This window comes from Antedon bifida, chromosome 9 (genome assembly GCF_963402885.1).
Source record: "Antedon bifida chromosome 9, ecAntBifi1.1, whole genome shotgun sequence".
Classification (NCBI taxonomy): Eukaryota; Metazoa; Echinodermata; class Crinoidea; order Comatulida; family Antedonidae; genus Antedon; species Antedon bifida.
The window spans coordinates 5,709,504-5,729,041 of NC_136234.1; the positions used below are offsets into that span (position 1 = coordinate 5,709,504).

At 30.6% G+C, this 19,538-nt stretch overlaps 1 protein-coding gene across 1 annotated transcript in view; it reads right to left on the reverse strand.

The window, feature by feature from the left end:
- Positions 1 to 19,538, reverse strand: part of LOC144851964 (uncharacterized) — a 128,629-nt gene that overhangs the window by 22,226 nt on the left and 86,865 nt on the right. The window contains exon 5 of the mRNA XM_078709639.1: positions 7,563 to 7,761. Within this exon, the coding sequence (XP_078565765.1) occupies positions 7,563 to 7,761 (199 nt within the window). The remainder of the gene's footprint in view (positions 1 to 7,562; positions 7,762 to 19,538) is intronic.

Below are 19,538 nucleotides of genomic sequence, written 5' to 3' on the forward strand. Positions count from 1 at the left end.
CCAGAAGTAAACAAACATGACGTAATGACTCATGCGCGTAGGCAAGCTCCGCCTTCCAGTGATCCGGACGCTCGTGATTGGATGGATTGTGATGACGGCTTTCAGTACCCAAGACGAAAACGCAAACGGGGTAATTTCAAGCGTGGAACCGGTGTTGATATTGCTTTAAAAGGTAGGGATCCCCCACCTTACAAGATGTATGTAGGAAATCTGAGTCCTGATACTAAAGCGGAAGAAATAAAATCGTATCTAAAAAGAGTAAAGAAAATTGACGTTACTGTGGAAGTGTTGCCTAGTAAGCGTTCTGACTATACTTCGTTTATGGTTGAATGCGGTTTTGCACATAAGAACTGTATTAATGAAGCGGAGCTCTGGCCTCAATCTGCTATAATCAGACGGTATTATGAACCGATAAGGCAAACAATACATCATGATGGATAGTGAATCTAAAATTAATTGTAGTAAACTGAAATGTGTTTCTTTTAACTGTAGGTCATTTAAATCTCGCAAAAAAGAAATTTATGATCTTTGCATGAGTAATGATATTATTGCCATTCAGGAGCATTGGCTGCTTGATGACGAGTTACCTATATTAAAATCATTACATGAAGAGTTTGATTGTTTTGGGATATCGTCTGTTAAGAGTTCCGATGGCTTACTTGAAGGACGCCCCTATGGAGGCATTGCCATATTTTATAGAAAATGTTTGCACGACTACATCAAAACAGTTAATTACAACGACAATAGGATTATTGGTTTGGAACTAGGAAGTGGTAATGATATTACACTCTTTATCAATGTATATCTTCCTTATGAGTGCGATGAGCACTTCGCTGAATTTGTTGACTACCTGGGTACAATTCAATCTATAATTAGTGATTTCCATGGTGATAAAGTTATTGTATGTGGTGATTTTAATGCTGATCACAAAAAAAGATTCGGTGCTGAATTGTTAAATTTTACATCCGAGTGCGACTTAATTTTAACTGATTTAAATTTATTAGGACAGCACTCTGATAACTTTACTTATATCAGTGATGCTTTTGCTACAACGAGTTGGCTTGACCATGTCCTGTCTACCAACGGAGCTAATGCTCGGATAAAAGAGCTTTCCATACGTTATGACATGATCGGTTCGGATCATTTTCCACTTTGCTTTGTTTATGATTTTTCTTTTGAAATTGAACATGAAAAAGATAACCAAAAGAATTATACAAGCAATATAAATTGGCAGAAGGTTACTCATCAGGAAATTTACAACTATCAGGAGCGTACTGAATTGTTGCTTAATGATGTTGTTATTCCTCCTTCAGTATGTTCATGCAATGATGTGAATTGTGGTGACACTAAACATTTTGATGATATTGATACTTTGTATAATAATATAATTTCTTGTCTTAATCAAGCTGCTAATCATTCATTTGTTTCGCATGAATGTAAATCTTTTAACGTTGTTCCCGGTTGGAACGACTATGTTTCGGAAGCTCATGATATAGCTAGGGAAGCTTTCTTGTTGTGGAAATTTAATGGGAAACCTAGACATGGTCCTTTATTTGATACCATGAAAGTTGCTAGATCTCGTTTTAAACTGGCTCTTCGGAACTGCAGACAGAATGAAGAGCAACTTCGAGCTGATAAGATTGCGAACTCTTATATTAATAACGATTTTAACAGTTTTTGGAATAACGTAAAGCGTATGAACAACTCATCTTCTGGTTCATCTAACATTATTAATGATGTTAGAGGGGATAATAATATATGTAAAACATGGGCTGATCATTATGAGAAGCTTTTCAATTGTGTTAACAATGATACTCATAGAATTTATGTTGAAAGACATCTTAATGAAATTAATGTATCTGCTTTTGATGATAAAATTTGTACTGATAGTAATATATTGGATAGTATAAATAAGCTCAATAGTGGTAAATCCCCTGGGTTTGACGGGCTTAGTGCAGAGCATTTGAAGTATGCTTCAAAACATGTTATTACTTTACTTAGTTTATGTTTTAATGCTATGTGTATTCACGGCCATGTCACTGATGAAATGGTACGAGTTGTACTGGTGCCTATAATTAAGAGTAAATCTGGTGACATTACGAGTATGGATAATTATAGGCCTATAGCTCTTGCTTCTGTTGTATCTAAGATATTTGAAACATTGTTAATCAATTATTGTGGAGATACCCTTAAGTCAGGGGATCACCAGTTTGCTTTTAAAAGTCAACACTCAACAGATACTTGTATCTTTGTTTTTAAGCAGATAGTGGATTACTATAATAGGAATGGGAGCCCCGTATTTACTTGTTTTCTCGACGCGAGTAAAGCGTTCGACCGAGTCAATCACTGGTCACTGTACAGGCAATTAATTATGAGAGAAACAAACATTATTGCTATTAGACTTCTAAAATCTTGGTATGAGAATCAACGATTTTTTGTTAGATGGGGTAACTCTATGTCTTCAGGTTTTAAAGTTACCAATGGCGTTAGACAGGGTGGTGTTATGTCTCCTCTGTTATATAATGTTTACATTGACAATTTAAACAGTATGCTTAGTGATTGTAATTTTGGTTGTGAGCTCAATAATACAAAGTTCAACAACTTAAGTTATGCAGATGACATGGTGTTACTTGCGCCCTCTTTAGATGCCCTCCAAAAGATGGTTAACATATGTGAGGATTTTGCTAATGACTTTGATGTATTATATAATTCAAAAAAATCAATTTGCATGTGTTTTTGCCCTAGGAAAAGAAAACTGAATGGCAATTATGTTACTGTTCTATGTGGTAAAGAACTAAATTACGTTCAATCCACTACCTACCTTGGTTGTGTTATCAGCAATGATACTAGGGACGAACTGGATATTAAAAGGCAATATCGATCATTATGTATTAGAGGTAACTCTCTTTGTAGGAAATTTAGTAAATGCTCAACAGATGTTAAGATTACTTTGTTTAAGTCATACTGTATTAGTATGTATTGTGCGGCCTTATGGTGCGATTTTAATGTAAAAACTATAAAGTCATTACAGGTTTGTTATAATAACGCACTTAGAAAGATTTTAAGACGCTCAAGGAGCTGTAGTGCTAGTGCTATGTTTGTTGATAACCATGTTCCCTCCTTCTATGAGTACATTCGGAAATCAATTTTTTGTTTCAAAACAAAAATTGAAAAAGCTGTAATACTTTAATTACATGTGTTTTTTCTCGTATTCTAAAAGATTCAAAGTTGCATAGAAAATGGACAGAACTTTTGTATATATAATCTCATGTATACTTTTACGTGTGTTAACTAGTATCAGTATAGCCATAATAATGTGTTGTTTTGTAAACTATAGTAATCAATAATATAATAATGTCTACAGTCTACATCCAATAAACCTCAAAACATAATCCACATATTTTAAGAGGCACTATATGTCAACAAATAAGTATTAGTCCTCTCTCCATGACGGTTGTCACATAATGCTTTGTATTATTTTTTATTGTATTTATATGTTTCATATGGACAGTTTGTCTGAAATAAAGTTGAATTGAATTGAATTGAATTACTACAAAATGTTTATTCTAATAATTCAAAGACTTTTTTTTTCTTTTATAAATAATGATAAACAATAAATGAAATAGAACTTTAAAAATGATTAATGATTTTTCAATAGCAGCTTGTTCTATTGTAGGCCTACTGTAGTACCATTACAATTTATCACTTTATATACTTTAATTTAACAAAAACTGTTTGATGTGTACTAGTATTATTATTTAATAATAATGTACACTCAATTAATTAACTATAGTATTAAAATAATGAGTGTTATTGCTTTATTACAATGACATGAAGGGTTGAAGTACAAGGTCATCGATCACATTCAACATTAATATTTTTTAATTCATTAAATGAAAACACTATTATGCCTTAAGAAGTAATTAAGAAAACAACTTGGATGTCATTATCTACAAATGATAAGTTAATTTATTTTTCCTTTGTTAACAATTGTACAGATAAAAACCATGTTTTAATATTTGTCAGTTAAAGGTATGGTGCAAAAGCATCAAACAAAGCTGACAAAAAATACTCCTAAGGGTAATTGATACAAATATGTATCAATATCAGGAAGCAAATTGCATGAATTTATGACAAGCTCCACCAGTGTTCTCAAATGGGCGACCACCAAAAGTGTTTGGGGTCATCTCACTAGGGCATTGACCTTTCTATGACCTTTTAATCGCACATTAGTTGTGTACCCTGTTGAATAATGCATAGATTATACACAAGGTCTCTTTTGTCAACACTTGTTTCAATTTGGTTCAAATGAAATTTTAGAAATCATAACAGGGCCTATGGGAATTTATTAACTTCAATAATAGATATTTATTTCTATCTTTATCTGTAGGCTGGTGTTGTAAAACCTAGAAATAAAGTCAGAAAAATAAAACAATTAGAATCAGAAATATGTAATAATTAAGCACATAAGGTTCCTTGTGTTTCTACTGGTTGATTTTGGGTACAGCGTTTTCTATTTGATTATAAATTTAATTAATTATTTAAAGTCTCCATTTTAAACCTCCAGAAAACCATGAAAATATGGCTATAACCATTAAAGAACTGTCTACACTATCAAACTTTATGTGACAAAAACATGTGATGTGCCCATATATGGACATGATGATGTCATATCACTACCATATTTGGGAATATCACTACCATATATGGGCACTTCACACTTTTTTTCAAACTAGTTTAATAGTGTAGACAGAGCTTAAAGAGCAAGCGATAATAATACCTTTGTTCTCTTAATTGGAGTTAAATTATCATGATAGAGACATTGGGTTTATTAAAAAGTTTTAATATTACCTTTAAGCAGGCTCTTACATTAAAAAAAATTACATATTTTTAATCAGATCAAGTTACTGCATATCACTTTTTTAAGCTTCGCAAGGTTCAATCAAGGGACACGTTAAAAAAACAAAATGAATACTGTTGAACACAAAACACTATTAAGTATTATTTTTTAATAATTAGACTTTCTTTAAAGTTACCTAATGGACAAAAGAATTGAGAGAAATGAGAATCGTATAAGGATAGGAATATGTAATATATCTGGCGGCCATGAACTAAACAGATTTTGTGGTTCAGTATTATACTGTCATTAGTAGGAGCTGTTGAAATAGAGCGACTGAATGAAAATAACATTTTGAGGTTTTACGTATTAAGTTATGGAAGTTCATGCAGGTGATAGTATATTAACAGATTTTAATGAATACAAGATAAGTTATATACAGTGCAGGGTATGGTTAAGTTTATATCTATTTGCTATTAATAAAATATAGGCATATTTAAAAAGGTTTATTTTACAACTTTCTAAATTTAACTTTTTTCTTTATAATTTTCTTGAAACATTATTTTTATTATGATTTGATGAATAAATGTATTTGTATATTTGTGTATTAAATAAGTAATTACAAGGAGAAGGATGAAAAAAATAAATGAATTATAAAAACTCTTGCCAATTATTTGACTAATGAAAATTTAGATAATAATAAATAATTTAAATATAAAATAACTCCTAATAAGGAACTATTCTAACAATCTTGTCAATCTTTAAGAAATTTGTCAACTTTGTCATCACAGATGAAATATTAATGTAACCATAACAACGTGTAAGTGACTATTTCTTAAGAACAAATTTATCAAAAGAGGATGACTCACAAAGAAAAACAAATACCCGGGCATCGTTTAGCAAATGATTAATTTTAGTTTATATCAATAAAAAAAATTAGGAATTAAAAGCCAAATGTCACATTTATCAAATTAATGATGGACGAGCGCGTATAATGGATTGTCGGTCGTGATGAGTGAAGGAAAACTGGGTGGCGTATCGGGTCACGCAAGAAGATAAAACCAGCAAGCAAGCGTGTAGTTTAATAATAAAACAATCTGGTTTGCTACTCGACCATTGATAGCTGATAAAATATAGTATCACTACGCAAAACATACAGCGTTAATTAACGTACAGCAAAGCGTTTTTATTGATTGGAACTCCATTGCAACCAAGTAAGCCTTTGTCGGTATTATCAACTTATAGTCAATAATTGATAGTTTTTGATCCAATTGAAAAGGCGAGACCTTTTAGTAGCTGATAATCAACTCAATGTGATTCATTGAGATTGTGGAGTGTTAGTAATTAGCTCTCATATACAACAAACAAACATTAACACCTAATAATTAAACCTCTGGTGGTATGTCTATATTTCTGAATTAATACATATTTTTTACCTACTTTAGATTGAAGGAAATGTTAGGTAAAAAATAATTATTTTAAAAACATATTTTAATATGATGCTCTAGAATAGTGGTGGTGGTAGTACGATGACTAATTTTTTTTAATGATTAAATTAAATAAAAAGTGTGAAAATGCTTTTGGGTATCCTTCAGGCAATGTTCTTTCTTCTTTCCTTTTCGCTAGAAAGATGGTATTGAATTCCAAAATGATATTATCATGAAAAATATAAAAGAAGATAATTATAGAGCATTTGGTTGCTTCTTTGTTGCCCTATAGAATAAATGAGTTGTTATGTAAATTTTGACCTCTTCCCAAAAGTACAAACTTTCAACTTTGTTTAAACTATGAATTTATTTTAATAATTAAGTAGAAATGTTATTTTTAGTCTAAGTTACTAAAAAATGATATTAAAAACTGGAATGAATGGAAAACTTTGTATCTTGTTTTACAATTTTAGTATCATATTTATCTTAATATAGACAGAAATGTTATTTGTCTATGCTACCAAAGAAAGAGAATGTTTGATGTAAGTATTTCATCTCAGATTAATTAAATAAATCCTGTAAATGGTATTAAAAATTGGATGAATGGAAAAACATTGTCTCTTACTTTACAATAATTAATTTGTACTGTTACTATATTTAATTTGTTGAACTACAGTGGAATGTAAAAGGTACTTATTAGTGACAAAATCTAATATATTAAATATCTCAATTGTTTATTATATGCATTACAGTAGAATTATACATAATTAGTTAAAACCTGAGTAGGTACCGTTTTAATCATTGCTTGTGGCTATATACTTATTCATAACAGACCATAGTATTCTACAATTGGCCATATCTCAATAGAGTCTATTCAGTGGCACACATTTCTACACTACCTCATAATAGAGTTCATTTTAAAAGAACAAATGTGTTGAAAACACTTCTAACACTACAGCAGTGTTTTAAACAATACCAGGTTTTGTTTTCTACAATTTGTTGGCTTCATTGATTTAAGTTCAGAATTCTAAAAACGACCTTGCTGTAGCTTGTTAAAGACGCGAGTACGTTCTTAAGAACAAACAGCCTCTGGCCGCCACATCCTCTCTCTCTTGTAAATAACCTATAAAACGTTCCTTTATAATCAGATATTATTTACTGACGCGAGTAACAATTGAACGTTCGAATTGCAGAGTCAATGGATTAGGTATGACTTTGGTTTGAGAACAACAAAACGTTACTGTTTTCAGTTGCGAATGTAAGCCCATTATGGGATATAAGTGAAAAACTACACAAACCTTTCCAGCACCGGGTGTATCCTTGACTCGTCCAACATTCCGGAGGAGTGATGGAGGGGCAGCAGGCGGGAAAACTCGTAATATTTGGCTGAAATTTGTCGGGAATAATGGTGGGTCTGGAGGTGGAAGCTCTGGTGGTAGACATCCCTGGTGATGTCTTTTCTTTTTCTTGGAACTTAAGTTTAATTTTTGTGCCGCTCTAAAAAATATAAATAAAATATTGTCATTAAATTAAAATATCACATGGCATAGATGAGAAGAAATATATAATGGCTTACACAACAGATGGGAATTTCACTTGCACTTTGAACTAAAGTTTAATAGTTCAGTCTCCACCCAACACATTTTAAATGAAAAAGGTATAAAAGGCATGCCGTGAATAATATCTATATTAATTAATTTCTTGATAGCCACAAAGGAAAATAAAATTCCAAAAAGCACAGAATAAACCTTTTGTTATGAATTGTATGATTGTCCATATTGTGGTAATTACATTCAAAATATAAATGGCTACGAATGAATTCACAAATGACTAAACCAAAATGCTCACTGAATTTTCGTTACTTGACCCATAGTATTTGGTTACCATGGTGAATGCATGTGTGACCATTGATTGAAAAAAAAACCTTGCCCCAAGAGAGGTTAGAACGTGGGCATTCACAGTACTTGTCCAGCAATTTGGTCAAAAACTGCCTCAATACATTTTGTTGAGAAAAGTCAACACTTAAGAAATTATCAACATTGATATGAATGGCTGAGTAGGTACTTTACAGTGTGACCTATTTTTAAGGTGAAATACGGAATTTTGAATAAGCAATTGGAGCTCCTAAACCGTGGAACAATCTTCTTATGTCACTTATAATGCACCTTCTATTGATGTTTTCAAACGCCTTTTAAAAACCCATCTTTTTTGTTCTTGCAAATGCAAATTATAACACTACTGTACACACTGATGCAATGAGTCTACAGCAGAAAGTATATTTTATGTTAGAAACAAATACACTGCTTTCAAAATAAATAACAAATTTCTGGGTTAACGTAATCACACAATCGTTTTTCCTTAAGATTCTACGTAGAGATCATTAGATTGTTGCAATCAGGGAGTCACCTTGCTGTGGGATGTGTGCTAAAATATAAAAATGTCAACAAGAGTGAAGGAGCAAACCAAACAGCCAGGAGGTTCAATATGTTAAAAATATTTAGCAATCTAGGTTATGTTAATTTACTTAAAAACTTGTGCAATTAAAACTAGCTTCTTGATTGATTGAAAAATAGAAGAAGGCCAAAGACATCCTTAATGAGAAGGTTGTCTCCAAGTCAAGGAGTTGAGATGAGATTACATCTTTCAAAAAATAGATAACAAGTTAAAAACAGGAAGAAATGTACTTGGTGGATTTGAATCTAATATCAGTATCTACAGTATTATTATAAAAAGCATTGTACAGCAATGGTCCCCCAATGTCAAGTTCTCAGTAATCTGGAACTCTTTCAAAACCTTTTCTTAAGGTCCAGAAGCCTAAAAATACAATCAGAATAGAATCATTTCTGCAAAACCAGGCCAGCCTAAGGGTGTCCGGTATTGGAAGAGTTGACTGTAGGCCTACAGCATTTCTGTAAAGTTTCAATAAATCTTCACATTCAGAACCAATTAATAACCAAAGGTTGACAAGTACTGTTTATATAAGTTCACAAAAATATTATTATATAAAATAAACTTACTTCAACATTCTTTAATGATAAACTTGATAGAAAAACTTCCTCTTAATAATACACTAACTGCTTGAATGACAAATGAGGAGGAGGAAACAGCCCCTTATTAACAAGCAAACTTGAGTCAGTCAGGCAGTAAGGTTCAATGGATAGAATGACATGAGAGTGCTACTGAGCTGCTGTCCATCAGTCAACAAGTTTAAGCCCACCCAGGCACAGCCTAGCTATTGTGAAATTAGCAAACTTCCTGGCTTAGAATTGATTAGCAAACTTTTCCATTAGTGTGACGAATGGCAACTGCATTCTAGCTACCTGGGAAGAACTTTATAAAACTCCTAGATAAACCTCTTATAATTATCAATGACTTGCTTAGAGAAACTACATAGGGTAGAAGTCAATTACAAAGTTACTATTCAGTTAATAACTACCTGGACAGCCTTTTAAAATCAAACTACGAAATTAACAAAATGTTTAGCAACATCTAACGAGGTACAACTTAGTTTCTAATAGAATTAACAAATTGATCAATCTGTGTGATAAGAACACAACAGGAGATCCACCTTGGTGTTCAGTTTATTATTAATCTTAAGTGTGATCAAAACACTTTCTTTAAATTATATAAAATGATGCCTGGTGTGAAGGTGATTACTAAAGATGTCCATCATAAATGACAACATCATGTAACTGTCTCTTTGTATTATCAAATGTACTATATAAGTAAATTGTTGGTGATGATGATGATGTTGATGGTGATCATACAATATAAAAATTGTTTTCCTCCATGCAACAACTATCTCTTTGTAAATCTTTGAAATGATTGATTGTATAATTATACATATTTCTTTTAGTTAATTGGATAAAAAAAATACTTTTAAATGATCTCGATGTAGATTGGAAAGTCACATTCTTTGAATTCAAAAAGATTAAAGTATTTTATTTGATTATTATTTACCGACAAAAACATATGTAAAAGTGGATTAAAATGTGGAGGCAAATTTAGTTTCCTAAATGATAAAAGGACTATTGTCTAAATCCTAACAATTGATAATTGTTTATATCAATTCACAGAATTAGTAACACACAGTTATTGTTAGTTCTTCCTTGACAATTGCCCATTATCTCTAAACTAATTGTATTTAAAGCTTTTCACAGAAAATAGGAGATAGTTAATTGATTAGAGAAATGACAAAAATATAAAGATTCTACTGAACTGAATAAAATGTATTACTAAATGTAATAGGAAATATATTTAGTCTAGAAATATACATCCTGGGCTTTTTATTTAGTTAGATCATGGAGAAATTATAATTCTTCCATGGTTAGGAATAATTATAGTTTCCAATACAAAATGATTTGTCAAGTGGTATAAAATGGAACATTGCTATGTTGTTTATAGGGTAAAGAAACAAATACAAATGAATGATTGATTGAAAAATATGTTGCTAAATCAATAAGGAAATTCCTGTAAAAATACAATAAACATTGAAACTGGCACGAAGATGATCCATTAATGTCATTCTGTCACTCAAACAAGATCTTATTGAATAAGTAGCTTACGCCATTGTCCCCCTCTAAGATTTTGTCATTCCTCCTTGAATACTCTCCGTGAATGGTGACAAATGGGGGGATAGGATAAGTGGATATTTAGAACATGTATTCAGAGTGCAACTCCTGTTCTTATTTAGAAATAATAGAGTACTACTTATTGTAGTTTAATTGATTTCAGTTTTCAATGGCCTCTTAAGAATTGCATGCTATTCTTTGGTAAATACTTAAGAGGTTTCTCAAGACCAATCACAAACATTGTTAAAAAACTTTTATGGGCTGACTGCTATTGATAGTAGGAACCAGTAAAACGTTAGTTTTAATTGATTTTCTTGGAATAAATAGCAACCAATTAAACTTTTTAGAAAAGCAAAGTTCAGATTCTAAATGTTTTATTCAACAGATCAATTTTACCAATTAATTAAATATGAAATCCTAGAAACAACTAATTTAATAATAATAATACTATATTTCTTTGAAATAAACTACTATAATACAAGACTTCTTTTTGTTTTTGTTCCTTTACTAAAATCACTAAAGATTTAGAAAAATAGAACCTGTATAAATACTCACAATGTGAAAATAGCTTCATTCAGGAACCGTTCAATAAGGTGATCCACAGGCATTTTAAATTATCCAATATTCTTTTAAGTTCAACGTAAAAGTTTGCAATTCCAATAAATTGTGGTGGGGTATCAAGCTAAAGTCTGCACTAACAACCAATAGACACAACCATACCCGCTTTACACCACAATTAATCTGAGTGGCGTGAAAATACAAGCCAAAAATTTGTGAACGAAATTTTCAGAGACAATGAAGGAAATGAAGCATGGGAGGACATGAACGCACCCTGGCTCAGATTGCGTACCCCCTCCACAGGACCAATTCTCGGTGTTATTCTGATGAACAAATCAAGTAAACAAAGTAAACAAACTTAATGCGCTTGATCTGGAAATACTGTTAATAAGCGTTTCGTGTTCATTTAAGCAGATTGATGTTAGGAGACTGAGGTGTACTCTAGTGGAAGTAAAATGCAGTCGAGTCTTAGTGCTAAACACCTCAATGGAGCCAAGTAGAGTTGGTTGGGTTGCGTTTCCACTCTCTCTTTACTGGACATCAACAATAGATCTTATCGTTAAACTAGTTGATGATTACCCAAGCGTAGTTAAGCTTTCTTTATTCTAAGCAACTAATTCACACAAAATAACTTAAGAAATCGAAATAATGGAAGGATTTAAAACATCAAGTTGAATTTTATCGGCTCAGCGTGATGATATGCCTGTCAATCGTGGAGTAAGAATCAGCATGTCAGCCATCTTAAGCACGGGGTGTCAATATCAATGTATTTTCAATAGTAATTTAACAAGTATGTCCTACGTGAATAAAAACAGTGCAGACTGCATTCGCAGGTGACCAATCTGTTTAACAACCTTTCTGTGTGAACTTCAGATATAAACAAATGTTGGTATCATCAGAGAGATATCATAATATATCTATGGTATTAATACGTAAAAAATTGTCAAAATGCTTCAAATGGTCTGAACTGGTTAAAAATTAAAAAAAGCCAGAGATTCAGAATAAAGCAGATAATAACCGAAGATGTTGCCTATCGTGAAACAAAATATGGAATAATATCAAAGGCAATTGGCAATAGTTTCCTTATATGGTATTACATAAAACACACCCCTCCCTTCCCTCCAGCTAAATAACACACAATTGTTCGCATTATCATTAAAAAACAATCAGGCTATAGAGAATTATTTAACTCAATGCTTGCTATTAACCAATCAGGATTACTTTTCAATGCTCATTTGCATATTAGTAGTTTGTGTTCTGTGGTTCATGTTAGATAAACTGGGGCAAGTTAATTAAAGGTTAAAGATAAAATAAAATTCATGTTTTATGTTCATTAATACGGCAATAATAACGGTACGTTAATATTATGTCTGTAGATTCATCAGAATTTAAAGATGATGACGCTATTACCTCCTGGAAAATAAGTTAGTTCTGAAAATGAACTCAATTTAAAACTCATAATTACTGCCATATGGATATTTGAATGTTAAAAAAAAATATGATTTAAAATCAGAGCAAAAACTGTGTCAAATAAGTAATCCAATACATCTTTGATGGTAACTAATGGTATATTATTTTATACGAATAAATGATTAAGTTAACCTACTAAAAATATGACAACTATTATGATCCTTTATTCCACCAACGCTCAATTTTGATAAAAATCTTACAAAAATTATTTCCAAAATATATCATCAAATTAGAGAAAGGAAATTAGTGATGTAGAAATTTGTCAAAACTAATCGCATTAGTTGTAAGTTAATCTGCGTGAGTATGGTACGGTATTTGAACATTGTGGAAATATTATGTTTCTTTACACTGTATAACAAAAAATAATAACTTAAAATTTATTTATTTATATACCAAGCCATTTGACTGAGGGGGTTAAGGGATGGACTTATTGCAGAGGACCCAAAACTATGGATAGCCCCTCATCGGGACCAAATTTGCTACGAATTCCTAATAATACTCCAGTGTTAAGGTAGAGAGGAACTGAGGCGCAGGATTTGTTTATAAAAGGGTTTATCACTACATGACCTAATTTCACAAACCTTTATTTAAACAAATTATGATGAAAATAAATGGATAAAGTGTTCGGTTTCCATTGAATACCTTAAAAAAAATAGTGCATTCTTTACTGTACTACCTTGGAGATCCAACTTTTGCATAAATTTGAACACTTTTGCCATTACACTGTACCACACTGAGAACGTAGTTTAATAGTAATGGCATTCACACATCAAGATGAAGGTTCTGCTTAATCAATCTTACATAAGGAGATAATTCCGTGTTTAATATTATTTTTTTAAATTAAATTTAAGAAATATATTAGGTTATGTTTAAAAACATTTTAAAGTCTGTTATTTTCCATTGTATGTGTGTTTATTTTCATTTCTCGATCAGCAAATTTATTAAAATAAGATTTCGGTAAAGCAAACAAAAAGATCACAAACCATAAGTAATAAAACTCGCCGAGCATACACAAACGAAAACAGATTTTACTTGGAGAGTCGCCAAACAAGGTGTTAAGTGCATTAGTAAATAATATCATTTCAAAAGCTTAAAATGTTGTTTCAACATGAAAGAGTTATTTCACTAATTTGTCTTCTTATTGATAAAAACAAACTTATCACGGAACATCGGAACACTTTAAATTCTCAAAACAAAAGAAATTTGAACAAAATGTAGGGTGGAATGTCAGCACATATCATTTTATGTTTGTATTTATTTGTTTAAATCAAGAGGTACATAATAAAATACAAAGACAATAATTAAGTTATTGTATGGAAATTGTATACATGCATTTATATTAATGTATCATTATTAAACTTTACATAACAATATAGTACTGCGATATTAATGTACATAAATGTATAAACATATTTTTTATCTATTCACATATTTTTATTCCTGACCGTACATAGCCTTTCAAATAACAGTGAACAAAAACATAACTTATATGAATTTATTATGATAGTTCTTATATAAACTATTATATTATTAAAGGAAACAAAATCAATTTACTTTAGTAATTATTCCTTGTTTCACTCCATGGTTTCAATTTGTATAAGTAAACTTTAGCAACTAGGAGATGGAGAAAGGTGTTTATGTACAAATTATTATGATAGTTTTTATAAACTATTATAATATTAAAGCAAACAATTTACTTAATACTTATTCCTTGTTTCACTCCATGGTTTCAATTATTATAAGTAAACTTTAGCAACTAGGAAACGGACAAAAGTGATTATGTACAAATTAAAAAGGTTTATGTTACGACTTTCAAATAAAACCTTAATACGAAATGATACAGTACAATGACTGAATAGAATTATTGTAATATTTTAAATGAATACAATTACATCAATACATTCAATTAGATTAATGTATTGTTATCAAACATCGTCATTAACCTTCCCCATATAATTTTCTTACAAAGTACCAAACAATATCTGCCTATTGTTAGCTATCTAATCTGTAACAATACAGTCAATAAAAGTAACACCAATTATAACAGCCGCCATCCCTACGATATGAATTTCACGATAGCGAATCACGAAGTAATTGCCAAAATGAATAGAGATGAAGACGGCGACATCTGCGTTGATTAAGATCTGATAAAGTTAAAATGCTTTGTCCGATTTCAAATATTGAGATTGATAACATGTTCTTTCAATCTTTTAGAGAAGTTTTAGTGAATGGGTATTATGATGCGGGATAATTGAAAGAGGGTATTGGGTAATCTTGATCATGTGATCCATAAAACAGCTCATTAGGCAGAATGACAGGAAACTGATGGTAGAATTAACACCAAAGATTATCTATTTACTATACTTTCTTATCATACAGATATAGTGCTTTAAGATAGAGTTGTTTTTATATTTGTGTTTTGTATACTGTTTTAAATTTGTATGAGACAAGCATTAATATTTCCACTTGTATTATGGACAAATAAAGTTATCTATGTTTACAACAATATGAAGATTTGTATTAGAAAATACCCATTATTTACAGGCAAGATACATAATTAGATACATGAAGATATTATGGTACTACCTTGATCATCACGCCATTATTAGATACAGATTACGAAGTAAGCCCACTGGGTGTCATTGATACGCAGAAGGGTGGCGAATGCATTTAAAGGAGGTGCGCAATCATGTTAAACCCATTGTAAACAACTTATGATGATACTGTAGATGGTTTAAAGTTCTATTATGAGATAAACTATTTTAAACTCTTTAATATTTATCGAAGAAATGGTTTTGCCAAATTTGCTTTAATTAGTCTAAAATGATACCTGAAAACAAAATGTATAAAGAACATCCTTTTGATTTTATAAAATCTATAAATTATGAAAACATAAATTTTCATACATTAAACATCAAGAAAATTACATAAATGAATGACTATATCTCATGATATTGCCATTTCAAAAACATTATATTAAGAATATTAAATACATTACACTTTATAACATTGCAACTAACATACTGCATTCACAGATTACTACATCAAAGATTACTACAGCTCCTCATGGGACCAACAAAATGGACTGAAAACAAACGACATATTCTCATAATTCATGCGCGATAAGAGTATAAAAATAGTAGCGTAGAGATAGAGAGTATCTTGTGCAGAAAGAAATTCAACATGACTTTATCGTGAACCAACATTGATGATATAGAAAGAAGATAACGCAATGATAATGATCGATGATGATAATAATAATAATAATTGTCTTTTGTATAGTGCCTAAACCAAAATAAATTTTCTCTAAATAGCTACGACCACAAGGCTCGAAATTGGCAGAAATTACAATGATGATGATGATAATTACCAATGATGGCGAACAAATGCTTTAATCTCTGCAATAATTATAATTAATTTCAATAATTACTAATATACAGTGTGCAGGCTTAATCTTCAATTAATCCACTTCTAATTACACTAATCCTAATGATGAATAATTAATGAGGTACAGACAGCAATCATAAAATATAAACTAATTAGCTAAATCATTAATTATTATACATTACCTGATTGTTTGATAATCCATTTGTTAAGATACAACTAATAACTGAGAAGAATACGATCACTACATCCTACCCATCAGAAAAATTATTCAAAAGTATAAATTACTACTACTAGGCTTCGGTGTGTACATTAGTAGTGTAATCAAGGAATCGTTTATGGAATTCTGGTCGTGGTTGAACAGTTCGGTCCAACAGATGTCGCTGGATTGACATACTAATTGCCTCATCTTCACACTTTTCTTTCGACCTAGTGCACACTTGATGGACACGAGTCGCCATAGTGACACACCAACGGTTTCCCCCTATACATTCCTAGGTATGTATTCATCATCATTGTTCTAGCCTTGTAGTATACACTTCTCATTGTATATCATCCTATCACAGTTCTACTACTAATTTTTGTTTGTAATAATACTGATCAAGTAATATAATCTGAGTTTTACTAATAATTCAATACAATTTATCCAAATGGAAAAATTACTGCCATAATTTTGTTATTAATTTAAACACAATTATTGATTTAGTGAAATATAAAAATATGCTATGTTTATTATTATTGCAGATAATTAACTTAGGTGTTTGATGACTATTAAAGATAAGTCATTAAATAATCAAAGCCCAATCAATTGTGAATACAGGCACTTCTCCTGAATAACAGAATTTAATTACGATTTAAAATTATTCACTTTATTTTTTGATTAGAAATACATTTCTCTAATATATAAAGCTATTAAAACCAATAGATGCACTGATTATGTTTAAATAACAAAGTATACTGTAACACTGACTCCAAATAACAAGAGGCAAGCCATGATCCAAAGTTTCGATCTTTATTTGATCATCCTCAGGAATTGTAGCATTGCTGTAGTTTTTGTAGGTTTTTATTATCATTTGCTTACACCAGCCAGGGGTTTACCTAAAGAACCACAAATTAACTATCACCAATCACATTCATATCACTCTTGGTTGGTAGAGTTCACTGTACAGTAAGTATAAAAAACCACATCGTTTAAATGAAAGTGTATCACATTGCTGATATGGTTAAAGCTTTCCCACAGAATCTCGTTCAAAATATTATTAATGCACACAATTATTGCATCATATTCCAAAACATTTTCATAAGAAAACAAACTATTCATGACAATTCCTGATTGTTGAACACTAACAAAAATTAAAATGTTTTTAAAAAAAGAAGAGAGTCTCCAAAACCATAAATCTAATGTACTGACAATATTATATATTAGAAAGAAAAAAGATAGAATGATAGTACATTCAACTATACAGTACAATACCCAGGCCTTGACTTTTAAAATATAACAAAACCATCAAGAAACGTGCCCAATAAAAGTTTAGAATATAAAAACTGAACAAAATACAAGGTACAAAATTCAATAGAAAAGAAAAACGAGACCCAATTTAGTGGCATCATCATTGACAGATTAAATAATAGGCATTACAACGTAAAATATTATTACCATGAACTGAAATAGTAAAGTACAGAAATAAAAGATGAACGGAAACAAAAGATCTGTCATGATACTATCTCTTACAAACTTTGAGATGAGCAAGTATAATACCATAAAATTATATCAATTGTGTTGCTAGACAAACAGAATTCTGTACAAGTTTATAAAAAGAACAAGAATTGTAAAGATCGTTTGTAAACAATTAAGGTGGAATTGTCAATTACTGTAAAGATATCACAATGATATGTATGGTACAAATTATTCTTGAAGAACCAACAATTGCGCTGTTATAAATTATTACATATATTCTTCAAATTCAAGGATACAGTACAAAAAAAAGATAAAAGAAACAAAAACAAGGAAAAGAACCTTTCTAAATCAACCATGTCCAATGTTAAGGTACAATATTAAACAATAAAAGATTGTCAAGTCTGTGATATCGAATAAAAAGAACCTTGAAAATTTAGGAAAGTACACAACTGTTGTGGAACGTAAATGAAATAAACTGTTAACAAAAATTTATTTTGAATCTTTACAATTTGTCACATGATTACTATATTGGCTGCCAGATGGCTGCTTTAAATTATACTTTTCTACTAATGTATAAAATAATATCCACTGAAACAACATATAAGGACCTATCACTTTTACCTCAACCTTCAGTTGAGATTACATCTGTATGATCTCTGTGTATTCAGTTTAGATGCTAGTGGCTAGGTTCGAGTCCTAAATAAAAGCTTAATTTGTATTGTGACCTCGTCTATACAGCTCATCCTTCAAATGTGATATTAAGCTGTTGAACCATCATAGCTGATGTGTTTAAAGATTCAAATTTGATAATTTGCTCAAAGCAAAGTGACAATTTCTTGGCCACTACCAATAAATTAACATTTATATTGAAACGTCAACTAGTCTCCACGGCTTGCTATGATGTCATTTTAATATCAGATTCCGTTCTATAATTTTAATATTGCATAATAGTCAATTTTCTTGTTACCAAGACTCTCGGAAAAGTCATGCCATTGTATTTTGCAAACCAGACATTCCAGATAAACATATATTTTGGGCCAGTCCAAAGTGTCCGGTTTGCGCCAGCCTAAAGTCCAATGTTAGAGTCGAAATCTTACTTTACTACGTCTGTATGTAGTGTAACAGAGATCAAATTTAATATGTAAATATAGATGTTTATTGATAAACCAGAGATGTAAACAAATATTATATCAATATCATTACAAAACATCTTAATTTAATTAAATGAAACCTAACACAGCAGCTCTGAAGATTTAGCAATGATGATACAGTCTTTAGCGCAATATCACACATGTAATTTGAGAGCATTATCTCATTGTAAGTTCAATTAGCCCATTAAATTATATTTGAAATATTCCTCCCACAAATTTAAGCTGTTAAATATCTTTGATTTTGTATTATCTGTTAACTTATGAATTATTTATCTTGGTCAAACATTAGTTTTATAAAATTATCATCATTATTGTTCCATAATCTAAACTATTTTAATATTATCAAAATTAAACACATGTGTGTGTTGTGTTCATTTAGAAATTTATACGAACAAACAAAAACATAGTTCTAAACTTTCTCTAATTTTTTGTCAAAACAAAAGATAAAATATTATTATTTAT